Below are 21,398 nucleotides of genomic sequence, written 5' to 3'. Positions count from 1 at the left end.
TTTGGCTAGACACCTGATTTCAGCTGTCTAGCCACAGGAAGGCAGAGCAGGGGGTGAAGCTGCTGGATGACACATCGCAAAGCAACCCGACCCCACAGCTCCAACTGCGGACAGCCCAGGAGTCGGTTTTCCACGCCAACAACTGCATCCTCCTTCCCTGTGAATCTGAACATATCAGTTCTCTTGGCACCCTGCTCGCTGCACCAATTGTATGCCCCGGCCATGGGCTGCTATGGTTTGGAGGTGCCGAGATAATGATAAGCCAGACCCAGGTTTGCTTACAAGGAGCCTTTATTGAGTACTTACAGCACACAGGCGTACCCAACGGTTGGATCAGACAGCTTCTCTGAACCCAGAGCCAAGGGGTACAATGGGTTTTATACCATACATGTTAGCAGGGAGACAACATGACAGCAGCAAGCGTTAATGAGCATTCATCTGCAACTTTCCCAGCATAGACTAACAGTGCTTGTTCAGAGGGAAAACAATCAGAACTTTCCCAGCACAGGCACCTTCAGCTTTAAGGCAAACAAGCTTCACTTCTCAGGCACATCCTAGGCCCTGATAAGATACTAGCCTTCGTTAGCATGGAATGTGCTGAGGCGGCGATATCAACCTTTGACTCATCTTACCAATCAAGAGGCCCACTAGCAAAGGAATTGCAGCCCATGAGAGCATTATGGATCTTTAGGCCCCTCTAAAACCACTGGTCAGTTGGTTACAGGCCTGGGGCCATTACACAGGAGGAAAGGAAGGAGCTTGGACAGGAAAAAAAATAGCCCAGAGGAATAAGGTGGAAAAAAAGAGGCCGGGGTCGAAACCTGAGAGGGGAAGTAAAAGTGGGAAAGAGCATGGGCAATAAAGGAGAGGATTTGCACAATTGTTTGCACAATCAAAGATCTGAGATATTTGGACACGCAAGTTCATAGAACCAAAGAGTTGGAAGGGACCTTGTTGTTGTTGTTGTTCAGTCGTGTCCGACTCTTCGTGACCCCATGGACCATAGCACGCCAGGCCTTCCTGTCCTGCGCTCTCTCCCGGAGTGTGCTCAAGTTCATATTCATTGCATCCGTGATGCTATCTAGCCATCTCATCCTCTGCCGTCCCCTTCTCCTTTTGCCTTCAGTCTTTCCCAGCATCAGGGTCTTTTCCAGGGAGTTTTCTCTTCGCATTAGGTGGCCAAAATATTGGAGCTTCAGCTTCATTATCTGTCCTTCCAATGAGCACTCAGGGTTGATTTCCTTTAGAATGGACTGATTTGACCTTCTTGCAGTCCAGGGGACTCGTAAGAGTCTTCTCCAGCACCACAGTTCGAAAGCATCACTTCTTCGGCGCTCAGCCTTCCTTATAGTCCAGCTCTCACAGCCATACATTACTACTGGGAAAACCATAGCTTTGATTAGACGGACCTTTGTCGGCAAGGTGATGTCTCTGCTTCTTACTATGCTGTCTAGGTTGGCCATAGCTTTCCTCCCAAGGAGCAAGCGTCTTTTAATTTCACGGCTACAGTCACCGTCTGCGGTGATCTTGGAGCCCAAGAAAGTAAAATCTGTCACTGCTTCCATTTCTTCCCCTTCTATATGCCAGGAAGTGATGGGGCCAGATGCCATGATCTTCGTTTTTTTAATGTTGAGTTTCAAACCAGCTTTTGCACTCTCCTCTTTCACCCTCAACAAGAGGCTCTTTAGATCCTCTTCGCTTTCTGCCATTAGGGTGGTATCGTCTGCATATCGGAGGTTGTTGATAATTCTCCCAGCAATCTTAATTCCGACCTCTGATTCATCCAACCTGGCATTTCTCATGATGTACTCTGCATATAAGTTAAATAAGCAGGGTGACAATATGCAGCCTTGTCGTACTCCTTTCCCAATTTTGAACCAATCGGTTGTTCCATCTCTCGTTCTTACTGTTGCTTCTTGACCCTCGTACAGGTTTCTCAGGAGACAGGTAAGGTGGTCTGGTACTCCCATCACTTTCAGAATTTGCCACAGTTTGTTGTGATCCACACAATCAAAGGCTTTAGCGTAGTCAATGAAGCAGAAATAGACGTTGTTCTGGAATTCTCTTGCTTTCTCCATGATGCAGCGAATGTTGGCGATTTGATCTCTAGTTCCTCTGCCTCTTCTAAACCCAGCTTGTACTTCCGGTAGTTCTCGGTTCGCATACTGCTGAAGCCTAGCTTGTAGGATTTTGAGCATCACCTTGCTGGCATGTGAAATGAGCGCAATGGTGCGGTAGTTTGAACACTCTTTGGCGTTGCCCTTCTTTGGAATTGGAATGTAAACTGACCTTTTCCAGTCTTGTGGCCACTGTTGAGTGTTCCAGATTTGTTGGCATATTGAATGCAGCACTTTAACAGCATCATCTTTTAGGATTTTAAATAGCTCGGCTGGAATACTGTCATCTCCGCTAGCTTTGTTGTTACTAATGCTTCCTAAGGCCCACTTGACTTCACTCTCTAGGATGTCCGGCTCAAGTTCAGTGACCGCACTATCATGGCTATCAGGGACATTCAGATCTTTCCTGTATAGTTCTTCTGTGTATTCTTGCCACCTCTTCTTAATCTCATCTGCTTCTGTTAGGTCCCTGCCTTCTTTGTCCTTTATCATGCCCGTCTTTGCACAAAACGTTCCCTTGAGATCTCCAATTTTCTTGAAGAGATCTCTAGTCTTTCCCATTCTGTTGTTTTCCTCGATTTCTTTGCATTGTTCATTTAAGAAGGCCTTCTTGTCTCTCCTTGCTATTCTCTGGAACTCTGCATTCAGTTGGGTATATCTTCCCCTTTCTCCCTTGCTTTTCGCTTCCCTTCTTTCGTGAGCTACTTGTCAAGCCTCATCAGACAGCCACTTGGCTTTCTTGCATTTCTTTTTCTTTGGGATGGATTTCGTTGCTGCCTCCTGAACAATGTTACGGAGCTCCGTCCATAGTTCCTCAGGCACTCTGTCTATCAGGTCTAATCCCTGAAATCTATTCCTCACCTCCACTGTATATTCATCAGGGATATGATTTAGGTCATACCTGAACGGTTTAGTGGTTTTCCCGACGTTCTTCAATTTAAGCCGAAATTTTGCAACAAGAAGCTCATGATCTGAGCCACAGTCAGCTCCAGGTCTTGTTTTGACTGACTGTATGGAGCTTCTCCATCTTTGGCTGCAAAGGACATAATCAATCTGATTTCGATATTGACCATCTGGTGACGTCCATGTGTAGAGTCGCCTCTTGTGCTGTTGGAAAAGAGTGTTTGCTATGATCAGCATGTTCTCTTGGCAAAACTCTATTAGCTTTTGTCCTGCTTCATTTTGTACACCAAGGCCATGCCTGCCTGTTATCCCAGTGATTTCTTGACTTCCTACTTTAGCATTCCAATCCCCTATGATGAAGAGGACATCTTTTTTTGGTGTTAGTTCTAGAAGGTGTTGTAGGTCTTCATAGAACCGATCAACCTCAGCTTCTTCGGCCTCAGTGGTTGGGGCATAGACTTGAATTACTGTGATGTTGAATGGTTTGCCTTGGATTCGTACTGAGATCATTCTGTCGTTTTTGAGATTGTACCCCAGTACTGCTTTTCCCACCCTTTTGTTGACTATGAGTGCTACTCCATTTCTTCTAAGGGATTCTTGCCCACAATAGTAGATATGATGGTCACCTGAATTAAATTCACCCATGCCTGTCCATTTTAGTTCGCTGATTCCCAAGATGTCGATGTTCAATCTTGCCATCTCATGTTTGACCACCTCCAGCTTACTATTCATTGATCTGACATTCCAGGTTCCTAAACAATATTGTTCTTTACAGCATCGGATTTTCTTTTCACCACCAGACACATCCACAGCTGAGTGTCCTTTCGGGTTTGGCCCAGCCGCTTCACTCTTTCTGGCGCTACTTGGAAATACCCTCTGCTCTTCCCCAGTAGCATATTGGACACCTTCCGACCTGAGGGGCTCATCTTCCGGCGTCATCTCTTTTAGCCTTGTGATACGTTCCATGGGGTTTTCTTGGCAAGAATACTGGACTGGGTTGCCATTTCCTTCTCCAGTGGACCACATTTTGTCAGAACTCTCTGCCATGACCTGTCCGTCTTGGGTGGCCCTGCACGGCATAGCTTATGGCTTCACTGAGTTACGCAAGCCCCTTCGCCACAACAAGGCAGTGATCCATGAAGGGGGGAAGGGACCTTAGAGGCTACTTAGTCCACTCTTCATCTGCAATGAAGACTACAACTGCAGCATCCCTAACAGATGACCACCCAGCCTCTGCTTAAATCTCTCCTAAAAACGTGAGCCCACCACCTCCCAAGGCAGCCTGCTCCACTCTTGAACAGTTCTCACTGTTAGGAAGCCTCTCCTAATATTTAGCCAAAATCTGCTTCCCTGCAATTTACACACCTCGGTTTTGGTCCTGCCTCCTGGGCAACAGAGAACAGCTCCGCTCCACATTCTGCATGACAGCCCTTCAGACAGTGGAAGGCTGCAGCCATGTCTCCCCTTAGTCTACTCCTGGCTGAACATGCCCATCTCTTTCAAGCATTCCTCACAGGACTTGGTCTCCAGGTGCCTCATCCTCCTGGTCATCCTCCTCTGGACATGCTCCAACAATGTGGCATCCAGAACTGGACGCTGCACTCCAGACTCAGAACTGGAAAGACACTGAGTACTTTCCGACCAGTGCAGAACAGAGTGGAAATATTACTTCCTGCTTTAATCAATTCTAGGCAGGCTAACCTTCCTGTAACATTGACTGCCAGATATAACTGATACTCTTGTGTTGAAAAGTTGACTGACTGTCTACAATTGATATGACTGTTTTGAAAAACCATTTCGCATAATTGTACCATCAAGTATTATAAACTTTGCCCCAAAAAATAATTAATTGGTCCAGTGCAGCATTGTCAGGTTTCTTACACTTGGCGCATTTGTTTTGATTTTTTAACCTGTCTTACAAGCAGGAGGAAACATCAAGACCTCCTAACATTCAAGGGCAATTTTATTTTGTTTTTGAAAGTGATTACCTTTTTATTTTTGAAAGCAAGTCTGCATAGTGCAATGGATAGTGGTAGATGTGGAAGACGCACATTCAAATCCCTAGCTAGGGAGCCACAAAGCTTACTTTGGAGCTGTGAACATGCCATTACCCTTTAGCCTAACCTAATTCACAAACTTACTGTACAGACAATTAGCAGCGTTATAGTAACAGCAGTCATATTTGCAAAATGAAACTGCCTGGCCCTCTTGATCCCCTCCCTGCACAAAGGGCTTTACTAACATCCCAGTACAGAACAGTAAAATATTACCTTGCCTTGCTTGGCAATAGTTTGGATAAGGAAGTCAGTTCTCACATTGTCAACATTTGGCACCAAGATAGAGCCATACTCTGGAGTGCTGTTAGTAGGATACACATATTCTTCAACGCAGGTATTCCAGTGCATCCATTTGCCTAGCCAAAAAATGAAAACAACTGCAATGATTTCACAAATACCCAAGCTCTATTCGGGCATTCAAAATTTTACCTAAACACACGAGCAGTAAATGGGGCTGCACTGCATAGCCCCACCCTCAACACCACATGCATTATGTAGGCCTCCCATGGCCTTCACGCATATGGTGCAAACAGTTGTAGAATGGAGACCTACATGCATATAAGAACATAAGAAGAGACATGCTGGATCAGACCAAGGGTCCATCTAGTTCAGCATTCTGTTCACACAGTGGCCAACCAGCTGTCGAGCAGGAAACCACAAGCAGGACATGAGCGCAAACAGCACCCTCCCGCCCATGTTCCCCAGCAACTGGTGTATAGACATACCACCTTTGGTGCTGAGAGCAGCACATAGCCCTCAAGCCTAGCAGCCATTGATAACATTCTCCTCCAGGAATTTGTCCAATCCCCTTTTAAAGCCATCCAAGTTGGTGGCCATCACCACATCCTGTGGTAGCAAATTCCATAATTTCACTACGCGCTGTGTGAAGAAGTGCTTCCTTTTATCTGTCCTGAATCTCCCACCAATCAGTTTCATGGGATGACCCCACTAGGTTCTAGTATCAGGAAAGAGGGTGAAAAAAGTCTCCCTATCACATTCTCCACACCATGCATAATTTTGTACCCCTCTACCATGTCTCCCCTTAGCTTCCTTTTTTCCAAACTAAACAATCCCAGCTGTTGGAACCTTCCCTCATAGGGGAGATGCACCAGACGCTTGATCATTTTAGTTGCCCTTTTCTGCACTTTTTTTGTGCAGCTGTATGTGCATAGGCCTCCCTTCTACAGACATTCACACCATACATGCAAACGCTTCTGGGGGGGATGACACATGTTGTGCACAACACTTGGGGGAGTGAGGGGACATGGCCATATTCCCTGTTCACGTGATTAGGTAAGTAAAATTTTGAATAAGGCTTCAGTAGAACAGGGATTGAGAGTTTTAGCACAGCCAAGACAAGGGTTTTTCTTGTTCCTGCCTGGGCAGAACTAAAAACTACTATCAAACAAAAATGAAAGTGAAACTAAACTAAAGCACTTGCTTTGCCACTAAGCGCCATATCAGCATTACTAAACTGTATAGTTAGGTAACATCACCAAATTCACAAATGCCAACAACAGAAATTGCTCACAATATAACGGCAATGAATATATGCCATTATATTCATCATGTTTTGTATTTACACTTACGTATTGTATCTATATTTAGTTACTACACAAGAAAGTAGTTAAGGACAGTTGGACAAACAGTTTTGACAGCTTTCCCCATCCGAATGAACAAAAGGAACGGCATAACAGAAACCTCTAAGGACAGCCATGGCCAATTTTAAACACAACTTAAGCTGTGCAGCCTTTAGGTGTGATGGACATTCATGATCCAGAGAGAGAAAGGGAATGGCCCAGCTTGGCCAAAGAGTATGACAACAAAATGTTTTAGAACTGACAGAATGAAGACTGTGAGGGGAAGTGGAAACAACACAGATACTGCAAATACAGAAGTCTCCTCAACAAAAAGTGAGATGCAGTTATCAATGAACAAAATGCAGCTGGAGATCTCCAATAACAGGATGTGACCTCCAGCAAGGTTTTTATCTCAGAAGGCTGCATTACTCATGGTAATCTTTCTGAAGATGGTAATCAGTTACACATAGCAACTTCGCTGTCATTCACTAACCATCATTGGTAACGTAGTAGTCAAACATGGTGTCTTCACTTCCTTCTGGGATATTAGGAAGATCAAGTTTTATAGTTTCATGACCACGAAGCCAGAGCTCCAGCTTGCAACGGTCTTCCAGTTCCAGCAGTGCCCCAACACTCCACATCAGGGAGAAGATGTACAATCTTTCCAGGAACTCTGCTGTTATTTCTCCTCCCTGCTCCTGAATAGTAATGCAGCATTAGTTTTAGTCAAACTGTTGAGAGCCCAGAAAATTCTGAAGACGTAAGTTGTGCATGAGCCCATAGCAGAGGAGTGGACAACAGGCGCCCCCCCCCCCTTTTAGGAGGCATGTCACTCAAATTCATCCAGAATATATAGGGTAAGCCAAAACCCTGGGTATTCTGTCTAAGGACAAGTGTAGTTCTGTAGGCAGGTTTGTGACAGAAATGGCAGAAGTTGCATTTGGCTTAGAAAAATCTACAGTCAGTAAATTATTTTCAGTGATCAGTATCAGTAGAATAGTTTCACCCCCCGTGGTGTGCAGGCTTCCAGGCCCTTATTAGTGGTGGACATCATAACCAGGGATGGCCCTAGGATAAATAGCGCCCTGGGCAAGGAGTGCCTTTGGTGTCTCCATCCCCCACACCCCATAGTAGTTTTGCAGGGCCACCCAGAGGATTTATGGGGCCTGGTGCAAGTGTGATGTCCATCGAGAATGACACGGCTCAAAATCTTGATCTCTCAGCCACTGTGCTACAGTTTCCGCAAGCCAACTTTTGAAAAGCCACATAGTGGCAGTGCACTATGCAACACAGCAAAACTATCACAGGTTTTACTTATAATATTTTGTTTTGTTTTGTAGCAGTACCTATGTTTTGGTAAGCATTCTTTATTTTAGAATATCCATTATTTTTATTTTTAAAAATAATAAAGAAAACTAATAATTTCCAAAGGTACCCAGATGACATCTTACAGCTCACGGCTTTATTTATTATTACTTATCTAGTGCTTATAGTGTTTACGGTATTGGAAGTGCTAAGCGCTCGGTAACGTTGCCTCAAAATAAAGCTGTGTTCCACTGATTTTTACCTAGTGCAAATGACATCAAAATGGAAACTGAAAAAGAAACATACTTTAAAGCTAATTGAAGGAAGATCATTTTTGAAGTTAGTACCCAAACAACCTGTAGAACCTTGAAAGAAAGGTTATAGACACTTGTTTTTGCCACCCTAGCTCGCTGCGAACAGTACATAAAAACCCCCCACAGCCACTGGGGTCAGTTTGGCACCCCCTTCAGCTCAGCTTGGCACCCCGCCCCAGCTCCCCAGGCAACCACCTAGCTCGCTCACCCCTAAGGCTGGCCCTGATCATTACAGAATGTTATTAGAATTGGGTCAAGCTAGGTATTATTTGAAACCACTCGTGACACCGTAGAGAACTTGTAGTTTCCAAAACTCTCACTGGATCAGTGTCACTAGATCAATGAAATTTGGAGATGCTATCCTGAAAAGATTTGGACTGCAGCCTGCCTCAAACAGAGATGAGCAAACGCAGTGCAGATACAGACCATTGTAATAACATGTCCAGTAACAGGAGGTCATGTCACAGAGTTGACAGCAATGATGACTGATGAGTAAATGTCTCCAGTCCCATGAGACAACACCATTAGGTTAGTGAAAAAAGGGGCTTTCAAATGATAACCTGGCACAGTTTTGACAACGTTGTGTTGTTATAATTTCCCTCGCTCAGGGAAAGAGATCCACACCACAGGGAGTGACACCACAGTAATTCTAATTCTGTAGTTCAGGGGTGGAAAACATGTAGCTCTCCAGCTGTAGTTGGAGTGCAACTCCCATCAGCCCTTGCAACCACAGCCAATGGTGAGGGATGATGGGAGTTGCAGTCCAAGAATTTCTGGAGGGCCACATGTTTCATATCCCTGCCCTAGATTTTCTGAATCAAATGACATCTCCACATTTTTATCACAAACATGCCCATAGAATTATATATTTTTTATTTATTGTATTTATACTCCGACATTCAACTCACAAAGAGCCTGGGGTGCCTACAGTTTGGGAGTTTTTTCCTACATGTCATCAAATACACATCGAAAAGAACATTGCTGTCATGACCAATTCCAGGATTTCACCTGGCATTTCTAGTAAAGCAGGGGTGGGCAACTTGTGGCCCTCCAGATATTTTGACCCAACATCCCTCACTATTGGCTATGTTTGCTAGGGCTGATGGGAGTTGTAGCCACAAGTTGCCACTCCTGTAGTAAAGCATGATTTTTTCTGGACCTGTCCATAAACACATCACTTGAAGCTGAACGTGACACATATGAACATATGGATCTGCCTTATACTGAACAAGACAGTTGGTCCATTTCACTTCTCTTTTCTCCCTGGTAGCCACTCTCCAGGGTATCGGGCCATTTCCCAACACCTTTTAACTTGGAGATCCCAGGGATTGAACCTGGGACCTTCTGTGTGGCAGGCAAGTGTTCTGCTACTGAGCAAGGGCACCTCAAGAGATGTCCCAAGGAAGTATTTGAATATGTTGCTTGGGCACATTCAGTTAAGGCCATGATTATAACAAGAGAGTTTTGCAAAAAAGATTTTTCAAGAGCATAAAAATTATTTACCTTACAAGGGATAAGGCCTTGCAGCATATTAATGCTCTGCATTATCACAAAAGCCTCCAGCATCTCTATCTTGTATTCCAAGGTCTGGATGCTAAACCGGTAGAGGTCTGGGAAAGATGCTGTGTACAGCTGACGCAAAACCTCAGCTTCTTGTGGAGAACGCTTCTTTAGGAAGCCCTGTTATAACAGAGGCAGAATAATCACATGACCTTTCAAAATATACGCAAACGTACAGTACCAACTTAAAACTAGAGCTGTACTGCATGCACTCTAGGTTTGATTTTCAGACAGAAATTAGCCATTTCTCCCAGAAAACGCTCAATTTGTAAAAGAGGGAAATCCTCTTTTGACCCTGTCTGGTGCCATTTTTTCCTTATCTGTCAGTCATGTAAGTGATATCACCCAATGAGGGATCACACAAAAAATGGCTAATTAAATATTACAAGACTGTGTGGCTAACAGTGTCCTTGATGACAAGCGTGTGCAAGTGAAGGCTATATAAATGAACACTTCCACACAGAGTGCCAACACTCCAAAAAGGGGGCATATTCTGGCACTGCTAAAAATATTTTGAAAAACTGGGTTCAGCTTGACTCTAAATACAAACTTGGACACACTTTCATCCCACAGAATTCTGGGCTTAGCTTGGGAACCTGCACTCAACTCTCTGTTCAACTAGGTTAGTCTTCGTTAAGTCACTGCCTGTAACCCGGGGTAGGCAACGTAGTACCTGCAGGCACCAATGGACCCCCAGACACCTTTCTTGGTGCCAGCCAAATTGTCTGGGGGCCCTTTCCCACCTTTTTTTTAATTAACACATTTTGTTACTGGCAGCTGGGAATTGCTGTGAAATAGGTTTCTGTTGGTGCTAAAACTGTGGGTTTAAAGGAGCTGTTTAGTGTGTTGTGGCTCAGACCACACTTCTGCCTTGTACTTGTCCTTTGTCAGGCCTCGCATCACAGCCATTTTGTGGTGATGCCTAAGACAGTTTCTCAAATTGCCAAATGTGCCCATGGCCCACAAAGGTTGCCTACCCCTGTTATAACTCATATTACATCAATCCTGTGAGAATAACTATAACATATGCATGTTATATAAAGTATGTGTTTTCATTGTTACATTTAACCTGGGTAAAATAGGGTTAATTGTATGCCAGGGGGTTAGTGAAAGGTGGGAGAGGTTTGTATGTGTGTGAGGAGTCTCTGGTTATATAAGGAATGAACTAACAGTTAGAAGTAAGATAGGGTTAGGGTGTGAAGAAGCAACATCTGGATAGTGGTTTTTATGTGTGGGATTTTAGGAGGGGTAGAGTAGGTAAGGAAGTTAGGAAGAAGCACTGATTAATAATAATAACTTACAACTTTTCATGTTTTAAATAAACCTTTATTTGTTTTAAAAAATCCAAATTCCCACATGTTGTTTGATTTCACACTACCTTTATTATATCTATTTCCTTGTTATTTCTTCTGTAGTTGGTTGAGAGGCCCAATTGAGCATATTGAGTTTCTCTGGAACCCAGAGAGAGTAAAAGGACTGACGCTTGTGGGACAGTGGGAACAACTGATTTAGGTGAAAGCAGGCATTTCCTGGGGAGTTTGTTTCTCAGTTTCAGAGGTGAAGGCTGGGAAAAAGTGGAACCTTGGGTGGGAATGCCACAATAACATAGTTGTATTCACACATTAGCCACATAAAGGCAGGAAGAGCTAATGTGTGAGTAAGGTAGGCTGCACCAGTGGCCCTGCACCCGAGGTCATATATATTGTACTTGTGAACACCCCTCCACATGTTCAGGAGCCCCCATCACATAGGGGTCCAGATCACATGGAGGACCCTATACAGTCAGTCAGCAACTTCAGAACTTCACCTAATGTGAGGAAAACGGAGCCAGGTGTCCAAAACTGAGATTTTAGTGGCCTGGAGGCAATTAACAAGTTGCTATTCATCGATATCTTAAGGGATGACTTAAGGGATTTGAACTCCTGCAAACATTTATACCTCAAGAACAGGGCTCCAGTTGAGAACTGATGAGCTCATAAACACCATGCCGTTCCTTGACACTGTGGCTGGAGAAGCGTTGTCAATATTATGAGGCTCAAAGACAATTTTACAATTCGGGGCCATAGGGATCCGATCTCCGTTAGCTAGCGTCAATGTTTTGTTATCATCAAGCACTGAATTCAGGTTCTCAATCCAAATTGCATCAACAGGACCATCAAGAACTATCCAAATGTGCTCCCCTATAACCCAAAGGGTAAAAAAAAAAAAAAAAATCAAATGTGCTTAATCACCTACAATATTCAGCTATTAAAAAAAACTTACCAGTTTAAGACCAGAGTTAAGGTTATCTCATGTTGGCTCAAGCTCCACAAAGCAAGGAAATTGGAAGCTAAGGCTGATACCTTAACTGACATGCCCTGTGATCAGCGATGATGTTGTGCAATGTCACAAATTGTGCTTGCTTACAACTTACCCTCCATGGACCCACACTTTTCCTGGGTCTTTCAGGCCCAAATCCAGTTGGGAAGGAAGGAGTGCCTGGGGCCAAAAAAGATGCCCCACATTGTCCTGGCCCTGTATTGCTTTATGAAGCATCTGAACCTTATTGTAATGCTAGAGGAATCCTCCTGTGAGTTGATCCATGCCTGTTTGTTGCTTGTAAGAGAGCATAATTTGTGACAATCTAGCTTCAGCATTCTAGCTTCAGAGTGAAACTGAGCAAGCCTGATATAACTTCACCAGCGGTTACTACCATAGGCTTTCAGGGGGAAGAAAAACCTTAATAACTGTTTAACTGCTACTCAATTTCACCAAACCAATGAAAAGCACACCTCTTTGATAAGCCTGAATAAAGTACATCAGTAGTTTTCACCAGAATTTGAAAGGAATCGATGATAAGCCAAGCCATAGCTTGGAGTAAAAAGTATACATGTGTCAATTTTCAGCAGTTTTTAACATGCTGTATCTGTGGCAATTTATATCAGATCTGTCTGACATTTTGCTGAATTGAAGAAATCCTCAGGTAGATCATGGATGCGAAGTTTCAGGTTATTAGCTCAACAGGTATCATTTCTATAAGCAGTAGAATTTTGAGGCTATATGGCAGAACCTCCTTTAGTGCCCCTTTAATTTGGATACACTTGCATAGAATTAAACATGACTAATAGGTATAGCCGGCGTACTATAATGGCAAGTGTTATGCTTAGCTGTGTGATATCAGTGTTCAAATGCCTACACAATGATGACGTTCAGTAGATGACCCTAGGCCAGGGGTGGGCAGAAGGTAGATCTCCAGACATTGTGGACTTCAGAACCCAGCATTTCTGACCACTAGCCATGCCTGCAGGGGCTTCTTGGAGTCCCAAACTTCTGGAGATTTACCTTCTGTCTACATTTGCCTTAGGCAGGTCACCATCTCTCAGCTTAAATGACCTCACATGGTTGCTGTGAAGCTGAAGTCAACACTTAAGGTTGTTGAAGAAAGGGTGGGATATACAAAACAACCAAAAAGGGCAGAAACCCAAGTTACATTCACACCTTACTTTGGTTTCTATCCTGCAATTCCCACAAGCTCAAAATGGACATTCCATCTTAATTGCAATATCATTGTTACACTTCTCAGAGTAAACAACACATTATTGGGGGGGGGATCATCAGATTTTTAAAGATTGTATAGCTAAAGTTCTAAACATAAAATAAATTCTCTTGAAGCAACTTCTGCTGGTGTAACAATTGGCTGAACAGAGTATTTCACAGTTCCCCCAAGGAATACAATGTTCCAGGACAGCATTTACAGGGTCTGTTTCCTTGTGAGGAGAAAGTGTTGAATACTTGCAGTGTTTTGCAATATCTGTTTATTTGCAAATATATAGGTTGAGCAGGTGGGTAACAAGTAGGCAAGTACTTCTGGTCCCAATGCAGCATCAGTCCCGAAAGGAAAAGTAGTACCTTTGGAGATTATTAAAACTGCTTCTCACAGGGCCAAACTTGAGGTGACATTAAATGAGTCTTTGCATACAAAGTGCAGGGTTTGTTAGAATGCAAAGAGCAGCAGCTGAAGGAAGGGTGATATTTAATGGGATCAGAGCCAGTAGTGCAGGCTTTAACCTTTCCACCCCTGCTGCAGTCCTAAGGAAAAGCCCTCTTCTGAAGCTAGTATTTGCTTTGGGCTGGGGGGAAATCAGCCATGGGCACCAAGGAAGGATCCTCTCTTCCCACCATGCAAAAGCAGAGGGATTTTCCTCAGTACCACAGCAGGGGAGGGAAGGGTTAAATTCCCCCTCCACTGCCTGTTACAATTGCACTAATTATCACCCAGCCCAGGCTGATGCAATCTGCATTTTTTAAATCCTGCAGGTTAGATGGAAAGATGTGTTTAATATCAGTACTAGTTTGGTCCTCAGATGGTTCAATATCTGGGGAACCTCTTTCTCTGGCTACATTCAAAGTGTTCAGCCGTTTCTTCCAACCCGCACACAGCAGGTAGATACGGCTTCACAATAGGTTTTAGATAACTTGGACATTTATCATGGCTCTAAGGAAACACCTATTGTTCATCTGTAAACTAGCAGAACCCAAAGAGAGGGAGCTTGTGCTGTACATGGCACAGGACAGCAGCATAGTAGCCAACAGGGATGGAAATGGTGTCTTCCTGAACAGCTGGTGGTCTTTCCAGATGTTGCTGGACTACAACTCCCATTACACCCAATCAACATGGCCAGTGGTCAGTGATGATGGGAGTTGTACTCCAACCTCACCTTGGAGACCCAAGGTTTGTGTAAGGATTGGGCCCCACATTTCTGCAGAAGCACTCCGAGAAGGCGCAGGAACGAATTCGGAGTCAGATGAGGAAGGGGGTGAAGGGGTGGGGGAGATACCAAGGTTGCAGGAGACAGAGCAGGAAGGCAGTGGCGGAGAGGAGTCTTTCCAGATGCCAGCTAATCAGCTGGATCAAAGCCAGGCAGAAACCTCTAAATCTGTAGAATACAGGATCTTAAGGCAGGGGAGGCGTTGGACATGACGGACCCAAGAATCGGACGTCAGGTTAAGAGGGAGGAGCAACTTCGTGAAGTGAGGCAGTCTAAAAGAGGTCCCTAGGGGAAGACTCTCCCTAAGAGCAGGACCGGAAAAGCCACTCAGGTTTCATACTGCTGACCGGCACCACTTTCGTCACAACATCCTAGCACAGCGCATTCCTCAGGGAGACCTTCTTGTAGTCTAATTACTATTGTGCAAAGCTGACTAGAAAGCTTAGCTGTATTGCTAGAGACTGATTAGGTGTGTAACCTGAAGCGCTGTTGATCTGGCTATGATTTGCATAATAAAAGTCACTTACTAAGAGAATGCTGGCACAGTTGGGAACCAATGCTCTAAGGCCATCCCATCTGCTATCACCACTATTTCCTTCTGTCCCCTTTCCTAACAAGGACACAAGGGCTCCCCGTCCATTAAGACATTGCTGTCTTGATGGAAGGCTGGGTTGGCTTCGTAACAAGTAGGGAGGAGAAATCCTGGGCTTCAGGATACTTTGCACCATCCTGATGCAAAAAGCACTTCTCTGTTCATGGAGGCAGCACTGGTGATAGTTCTTCATATATCAAAGGCCTGCCTGCATTCAGATTTCAAGTACCTTTCTTAGCCCTCAACGTTTTCCTCCAAAGTGTGGAGAAAATCCCATCTGTCCAGTCATTGGTTGCGACATCAAGCCGTCCAAACATCTGAGGTGCAGTGATGGCCTTAGGATTCATTCTCATTTCGCGGTGGGGCTGCCCACAATCTGTATGAGCCAATTAAAAAAAAAAGATGATAACGACGATGATTTCAGGTAGTGCAGCATAGCATTATGCTAATGTGCCGATCTCGAGCCCCTGAATTTGGCAGTCCAGTTCATTTCAATGGTGCCACATTTCTTGGAAATGTTAAATTACTTATAAATACACAGCAGCCTTCTCCAACCCAGCACCCTCCATCTGTGGTGGACTACAACTCCCACCATCCCAAACCTTGGGTCCCCAGGAATGAGGAAGCTGCCTTATACTGAGTCCATTTAGCCTAGTATTGCTGACACTGACTGGCAGCAGCTCTCCAGGGTTTCAGGCAGGATTCTTTCCTAGACCTACCTGGAAATGCTGGGGATTGAACCTGGGACGTTCTCCATGCAAAGCAGGTGCTCTACCACTGAGCTACAGTCCCTCCACATAATTCCCATCATCCCAAGCCAGCATGGCCAAATGTCAGGGATGACAGGAAGTGTAGTCCAACAACATCTGGGAACCCAACGTTGCAAAAGACTGGCACTGTATACATCAGTTTGTTCTTGAGATGTGAAGCACCATCTATGAGCAGTATTACATTAAGGTGTGGTCTATGCTTCACAACTCGCTTTACACATGCACATATTAAGTTAGACTCTGGTTCAAGCTCTCAGACCTGGGTCTCTTATCATTCTTCAGTGAGCTGTCTGCTATTTCAAAAAAAAATTAAAGTGGTAAGTGTTTTTATTTACAGAGATATAATCATTCATCCTACACCTTATTAAAGAACATTTTAAAAACAATTACAAAGCTGCTCGGGGAAATGGGGTGTTGCGTTGGTGATACTGCAGGCACAAACTAATAGGCACTCCTCACAAAGGCCACCCAAGGCATAATCCCATGCCTGTTTAGACAGAAAAAAGTCCTACAACTCTGGCTGGGGCACACTGAGAGTTGTAGGACTTTTTTCTGTCTAAACAGGCATAAGATTGCACCCTTCACATTTTACTCCTTACAATTCGAACCACCTTCCATGTAATTAAACTGATAAAAACATTCATCTTTCTCAATGTGTGTTGATGGCTTTTGTTTGAATTATAATTAGCCTTAGCCATTATCAACATGGAACCATGTGAGTGGTAGTTATTCCAAATAAATATGGAACTGAAGCATATTGTTTACACGGCACAGGAAAGTAGGCCGTAAAATAAGACGCACAACCAGTATAGGAAACTGTCACTTTAAAGCTTGGCATTATGAAGTCAGCAATGAGGTCACCACAATCTAAAGGTCACGAACCATCCTTCCTGACATAGTTGGCCTGCTCTTCTCCATGGCTGGATGGAAAAAAGATTTAAGAGAAAAATTTAGACAAGCCACTGAAGAGGTAATGATCTAAATTATGACTACCCTGGTATGTTAACTGAAAAGCCTTAGTGTGTGTTTGTTGACATCTTCAGGAGTTAAGGGGGAAGGAGAAATCCTTAGGACATAGTTGCTTTGACGGCCATTTCTTAAGCATTTTGTCTCTTCCCTTGCCTCCTGGTTTCTACCCCAATGTTTGTCACTTGCAGGTTTCATCACAAACTCCGTTTGAATACAGATCCCTTCTTTGGGAAAGAGGAGGAGAGTCTTTCACAGAAAATAAACATTCCACCTAATGAGCATCACACATCTTTTTATTGGCCATCGCAGTTATCCACTAAGTTGACCCTACCGATGAACACTGCATCAACAATATATTGCCATCCATTCCTCTTGCTCAACCTAACGTCCTTTGTCTGAGGTCTAACCCATCTCCGAATGAACCCAGGAGAGTTGCTAGGCACTTAAAAGATTTCGGGACCAAGCTCATAGGACACAAATATGCATACCATGTGCATACATTGATTTATAGCTATATATGCAAATGAAGAAATAACTACTAGGATTTCTTTAAATTTCAGAGGAGGCAAAGCTAGCCAATTAATTTGTCATCCAAATAATCTCAAATAAAATACATTCTTCAGTTAATTTCCACCCTCCCCCAGATTTCTCCAAACCAATGGAAAAGGCTTTTTCTACACTTAATTGCCATGCAGGGAGAGGTTTAAGGGGTGGGGTGGGGTGCAGCAAGTGAGTTGATGCTTCCCGCCCCAGCCGCAATGTCCTTTGAAAATTACCCTCTGTATGGCAATTAAGCTAAGAAAAAAAACTTCCACTAGCACCAAAAGACACTCAGGACTCTGGGGAATAGATCCCAGGCCCTGTGAAATAGATTCGGGGCCAGGGGCCTGTGGGACCAGGCCTAGCAATGCTCCAGCCAACCCAGCACAAACTAGCCATTTTGATAGCACCTAATGCACGATTTCATTTAATATCCTCTGATGGAGTAATTTCTATTGTATTTGCAATCTTGCATTTAAAAACACACACCTGGAATTAATGCCATTAAATCATTTTTACCAATTCTCCCTGACATCCATTTGTTGCTACCTTCCCCATATAGTCTCTAGTTACCAGATAATCCTTCGGAAAAGTGATTTGTTTGGTTTCTGCTGCTGTCAGAGTAATTTATTTCTGCCACCATGTCCAGAACACCACCATCATTCCTCAAAACAAAGAACCTTAATATCTGCAGAAACAGTCACCATACAGTCCCACACAGCCGGTCTTTGGGCAAGACTAGACAGTTTAGACAACGTGCTCACCTGTACTGTCATAGTTACATCCTAGCGAAATATCTTATTACTGATTTGGTGAACAAGCGTGTCTTCCATACCTGTCATGGATTTCATCAGTGTGTGGATGCACGTGGTTTTTCCTGCCCCGCTAGGTCCCAGAGCCATCATGCCATGCCTCACTCTTTGTGTTTCAAAGAGCTGGATCACTTTCAGTCTCCATGGGGGGTGATTAATTAAGCCAGCATCTTCCACCTGTCATGGCCACCAAGAATCACGTTACTGATCATTTCACCTACACAGAAGCCCTGTTCAAGCATTAGGCCCAGCGGCCCAGCCCGACATCCCCATCCCTGCCCACTCATGTCCCCGACTTGCCCATCTTGTGCAGGATAATCTGAAGGGGGCTGGAACATGAGTAGAAGCCCCTGTGCAATGAGGAACTCTGCTTTATCAGGCTTCTGCTCACATTCAGGCAAATGCACATAGAAGCCCCCTTCAGCCCTTCCCTCTCAACACCAGAAGGGGAGGGAATGGGCCAGTATGAACAGGTACATTCAGAGAAGGGGCAAAACACATGGCCCCATGACCCTTACATACATTGATGCACCCTGTTTGAACAGGGTTAGCTTGTTGACTAATTAAATACACACACACACCTATTGGAGTCAATGGAAGGAAATTCTTTGCACCAAATCTGGGGCTGGTGTGAAGTTGCACTATCACTGGGGGCCTAGCCATGGTCTGGAGGGGTAAAAAATACAGTGTAAGCACTGTGTATTTTCACCTCCTCTGTGCTTCCCCCCACCCTAGCCATGCCTCACTTTGTTCTGGCCATGCTGCCAGCATATCTTCAGCAGTAGAACACCTACACCAGTGAGTTATTCCACCAGTGTATCTGGACAGTTCGACTGGCATATCTTTCACCAGTGAAGGAGGGCTTCCGCTGAATCTCACTGCCTCTTAGCTGGGGAAACTTGAGTACAAGATTGTGCCCTTAATTATGAGCTTCACACCCTCATATGAAACAAGACATTTTAACATTTGAATTTCTAACATCAGATTCAAGTGCATGCTACTTTTTTGTAATCTAGAGTAAGCTCCCTCAGTTTCAGGGTATAATTTTGGGTGCACATGCATGCACAAACATAGCCTGCTTGACAAATTCATTTCTAAACCAACGTGAAGAATCCCCCTCCAGGTATTTTTATTCATTCTTTTGACAGAGAATTTTGACTCATTTTATTTTTGCATTGGGAATTCGCAGTTGATGCAGTTTTTCAAAGGATTCATTAATTTCACAAGAGACTTTTGATCAAGCTAAGCATTTGCTAGAATTACCTGTTTGCTAATGGCAGCTTCTAGCTCTGGGTAGCCTGCCTTGTCAAGCTGAACACTTGGGAAAAGATCTTCAATCAGACTCAAAAATAAGGGTTCATCTTCATCAATCTATCAATACAAAAAAGAAAGAAAAAAAGCATATTGGAAAGGTTGCTGTTTATCTATCACTCAGTGCTTATTTACATACCTAATAACGTGTTGCTGAATTCACAATTTCATATTACACAGGAGAGCCTCAACTCACCAATATACTGTTGGCAAAGATCATGCATACTTTCTAGTCTCAGCAGCCTGGAGAGGAAAGAGGGGAACACTGATAGGCAGCAGAAAGGACAGCACAAGAAAAGCTGAAACACAGCCAAGGCAAGAACAGTAAGGAAAAGACAGGCAGATAACCTGAAAATGAGGTACAGAGTCCTGTTCTATCTGTAATGCTTGAAAAAATACTTTGAGAAAGGGTGCAAAGTGCATAGCAAACGTAATCAGTCTGTAACTACCAACTTTCATTGATTTCATTATTTTATTTATTAAATTTACATCCTGCTTTTCCACCCAAAAATGGTGCTCGAGGTGGCTTCAAGGACACAGATACATTGTGAGTGAAAAACTAAGTTTCAGAAATTATTTCGATAACATCTGTAGCCAAAGAGGAAGGCAAAAATATGACAGACAGGGTGGCTTAGAGAGAACTGGGATGAAAATATATACTAAATGATGCCAAAATAAGGGACTCTAAAGAAGTCAGGAGAAGAGAGATAAATAGCAGTTCATCAACAGAACGAGGACTTAATACTCACATCTGTTTTAAGCAAATCAGAGGATAAGTAGTAATCTGCTATGAAGTGATTTTGAAAGCACAATTTAAGACAAAGGACTGGCCTAAAAAAAACCTTACTACATATATTATTCTAACCTATTTTTCCATTCAGCATTAAGAACATAAGAAGAGCCCTGCTGGATCAGACCAAGGGTCCATCTAGTCCAGCATTCTGTTCACACAGTGGCCAACCAGCCATCTCCCAGAAACCCACAAGCAGGACATGAGTGCGACAGCACCCTCCCACCCAAGTTCCCCAGCAACTGGTGTACATAGGCTCACTGTCTCTGGTACTGGAGGAGCACATAACCATCAGGACTAGTAGCCATTGATAGCCTTTTCCTCCAGGAATTTGTCCAACCCCCTTTTAAAGCCATCCAAACTGGTGGCCATCGCTACATCTTGTGGTAGCAAATTCCATTGTTTAACTGCAAATTCCATAGTTTAACTACAGTAACTATGGAATTCGTACCAAAATAATGTATTTGCAAAAAGCATTCACTCACTATTTTGAAAGATTGATATGCCAGTCCCCACAGAACTGCTGCTCACAGGGCAGCTAACAGAAATAAACATATTAACAATATAAGCATAAAATATACCATTAAACAATGATATAAAAAGAACAAGGCAGAAAAGAAACATAAAACCACAACACGGAACCAAAGCCTAAAAAATCAGTCATAATTTTTGAGGGTGAAATCCTATGCAGGTTTAGAGAGAAAAATGTCCTACAACTCCCAGCATTCCCCAGCCAGCCATGCATGGCTGGCTGGGGAATGCTTGGAGTTAAAGGACTTTTTTCTGTCTAAACCTGCATAAGATTGTGCCCTAAAAGGCTTAAGCAATTAAAAAGATTGTCATTTGACTCTGAGAAGTCATTAGAGTGGGCACTTGGCGAACCATCCTGGGAAAGGCATTCCATAGGCAGGGCGCCATGACAAGGAAAGCCCTTTCTCTGTTGTCATGGATTCCGGGACTGGAGCACCTCAAAGCCACACCTGCCATCTTTTCTGGCAAATCACAAGGGGACCCTGTATTTTTCCAACGA

General features: G+C 43.8%; 1 protein-coding gene across 2 annotated transcripts in view; it reads right to left on the bottom strand.

The window, feature by feature from the left end:
- Positions 1-21,398, bottom strand: part of DNAH5 (dynein axonemal heavy chain 5) — a 208,031-nt gene that overhangs the window by 74,046 nt on the left and 112,587 nt on the right. For both annotated transcript variants that reach the window (XM_084848148.1, XM_084848149.1), the window contains exons 40-46: positions 19,531-19,638; positions 18,291-18,444; positions 15,406-15,552; positions 11,775-12,016; positions 9,780-9,956; positions 7,151-7,355; positions 5,291-5,433 (exon numbers count right to left, since the gene is read on the bottom strand). In XM_084848148.1, the coding sequence (XP_084704274.1) occupies positions 5,291-5,433; positions 7,151-7,355; positions 9,780-9,956; positions 11,775-12,016; positions 15,406-15,552; positions 18,291-18,444; positions 19,531-19,638 (1,176 nt within the window). The remainder of the gene's footprint in view (positions 1-5,290; positions 5,434-7,150; positions 7,356-9,779; positions 9,957-11,774; positions 12,017-15,405; positions 15,553-18,290; positions 18,445-19,530; positions 19,639-21,398) is intronic.

This window comes from Heloderma suspectum, chromosome 4 (genome assembly GCF_057233095.1).
Source record: "Heloderma suspectum isolate Gila_16-S chromosome 4, 16-S_ref, whole genome shotgun sequence".
NCBI classification, from domain to species: domain Eukaryota; kingdom Metazoa; phylum Chordata; class Lepidosauria; order Squamata; family Helodermatidae; genus Heloderma; species Heloderma suspectum.
The sequence above is the reverse complement of the archived record's forward strand: the minus strand, read 5'-3'. Positions and strand labels throughout refer to the sequence as shown.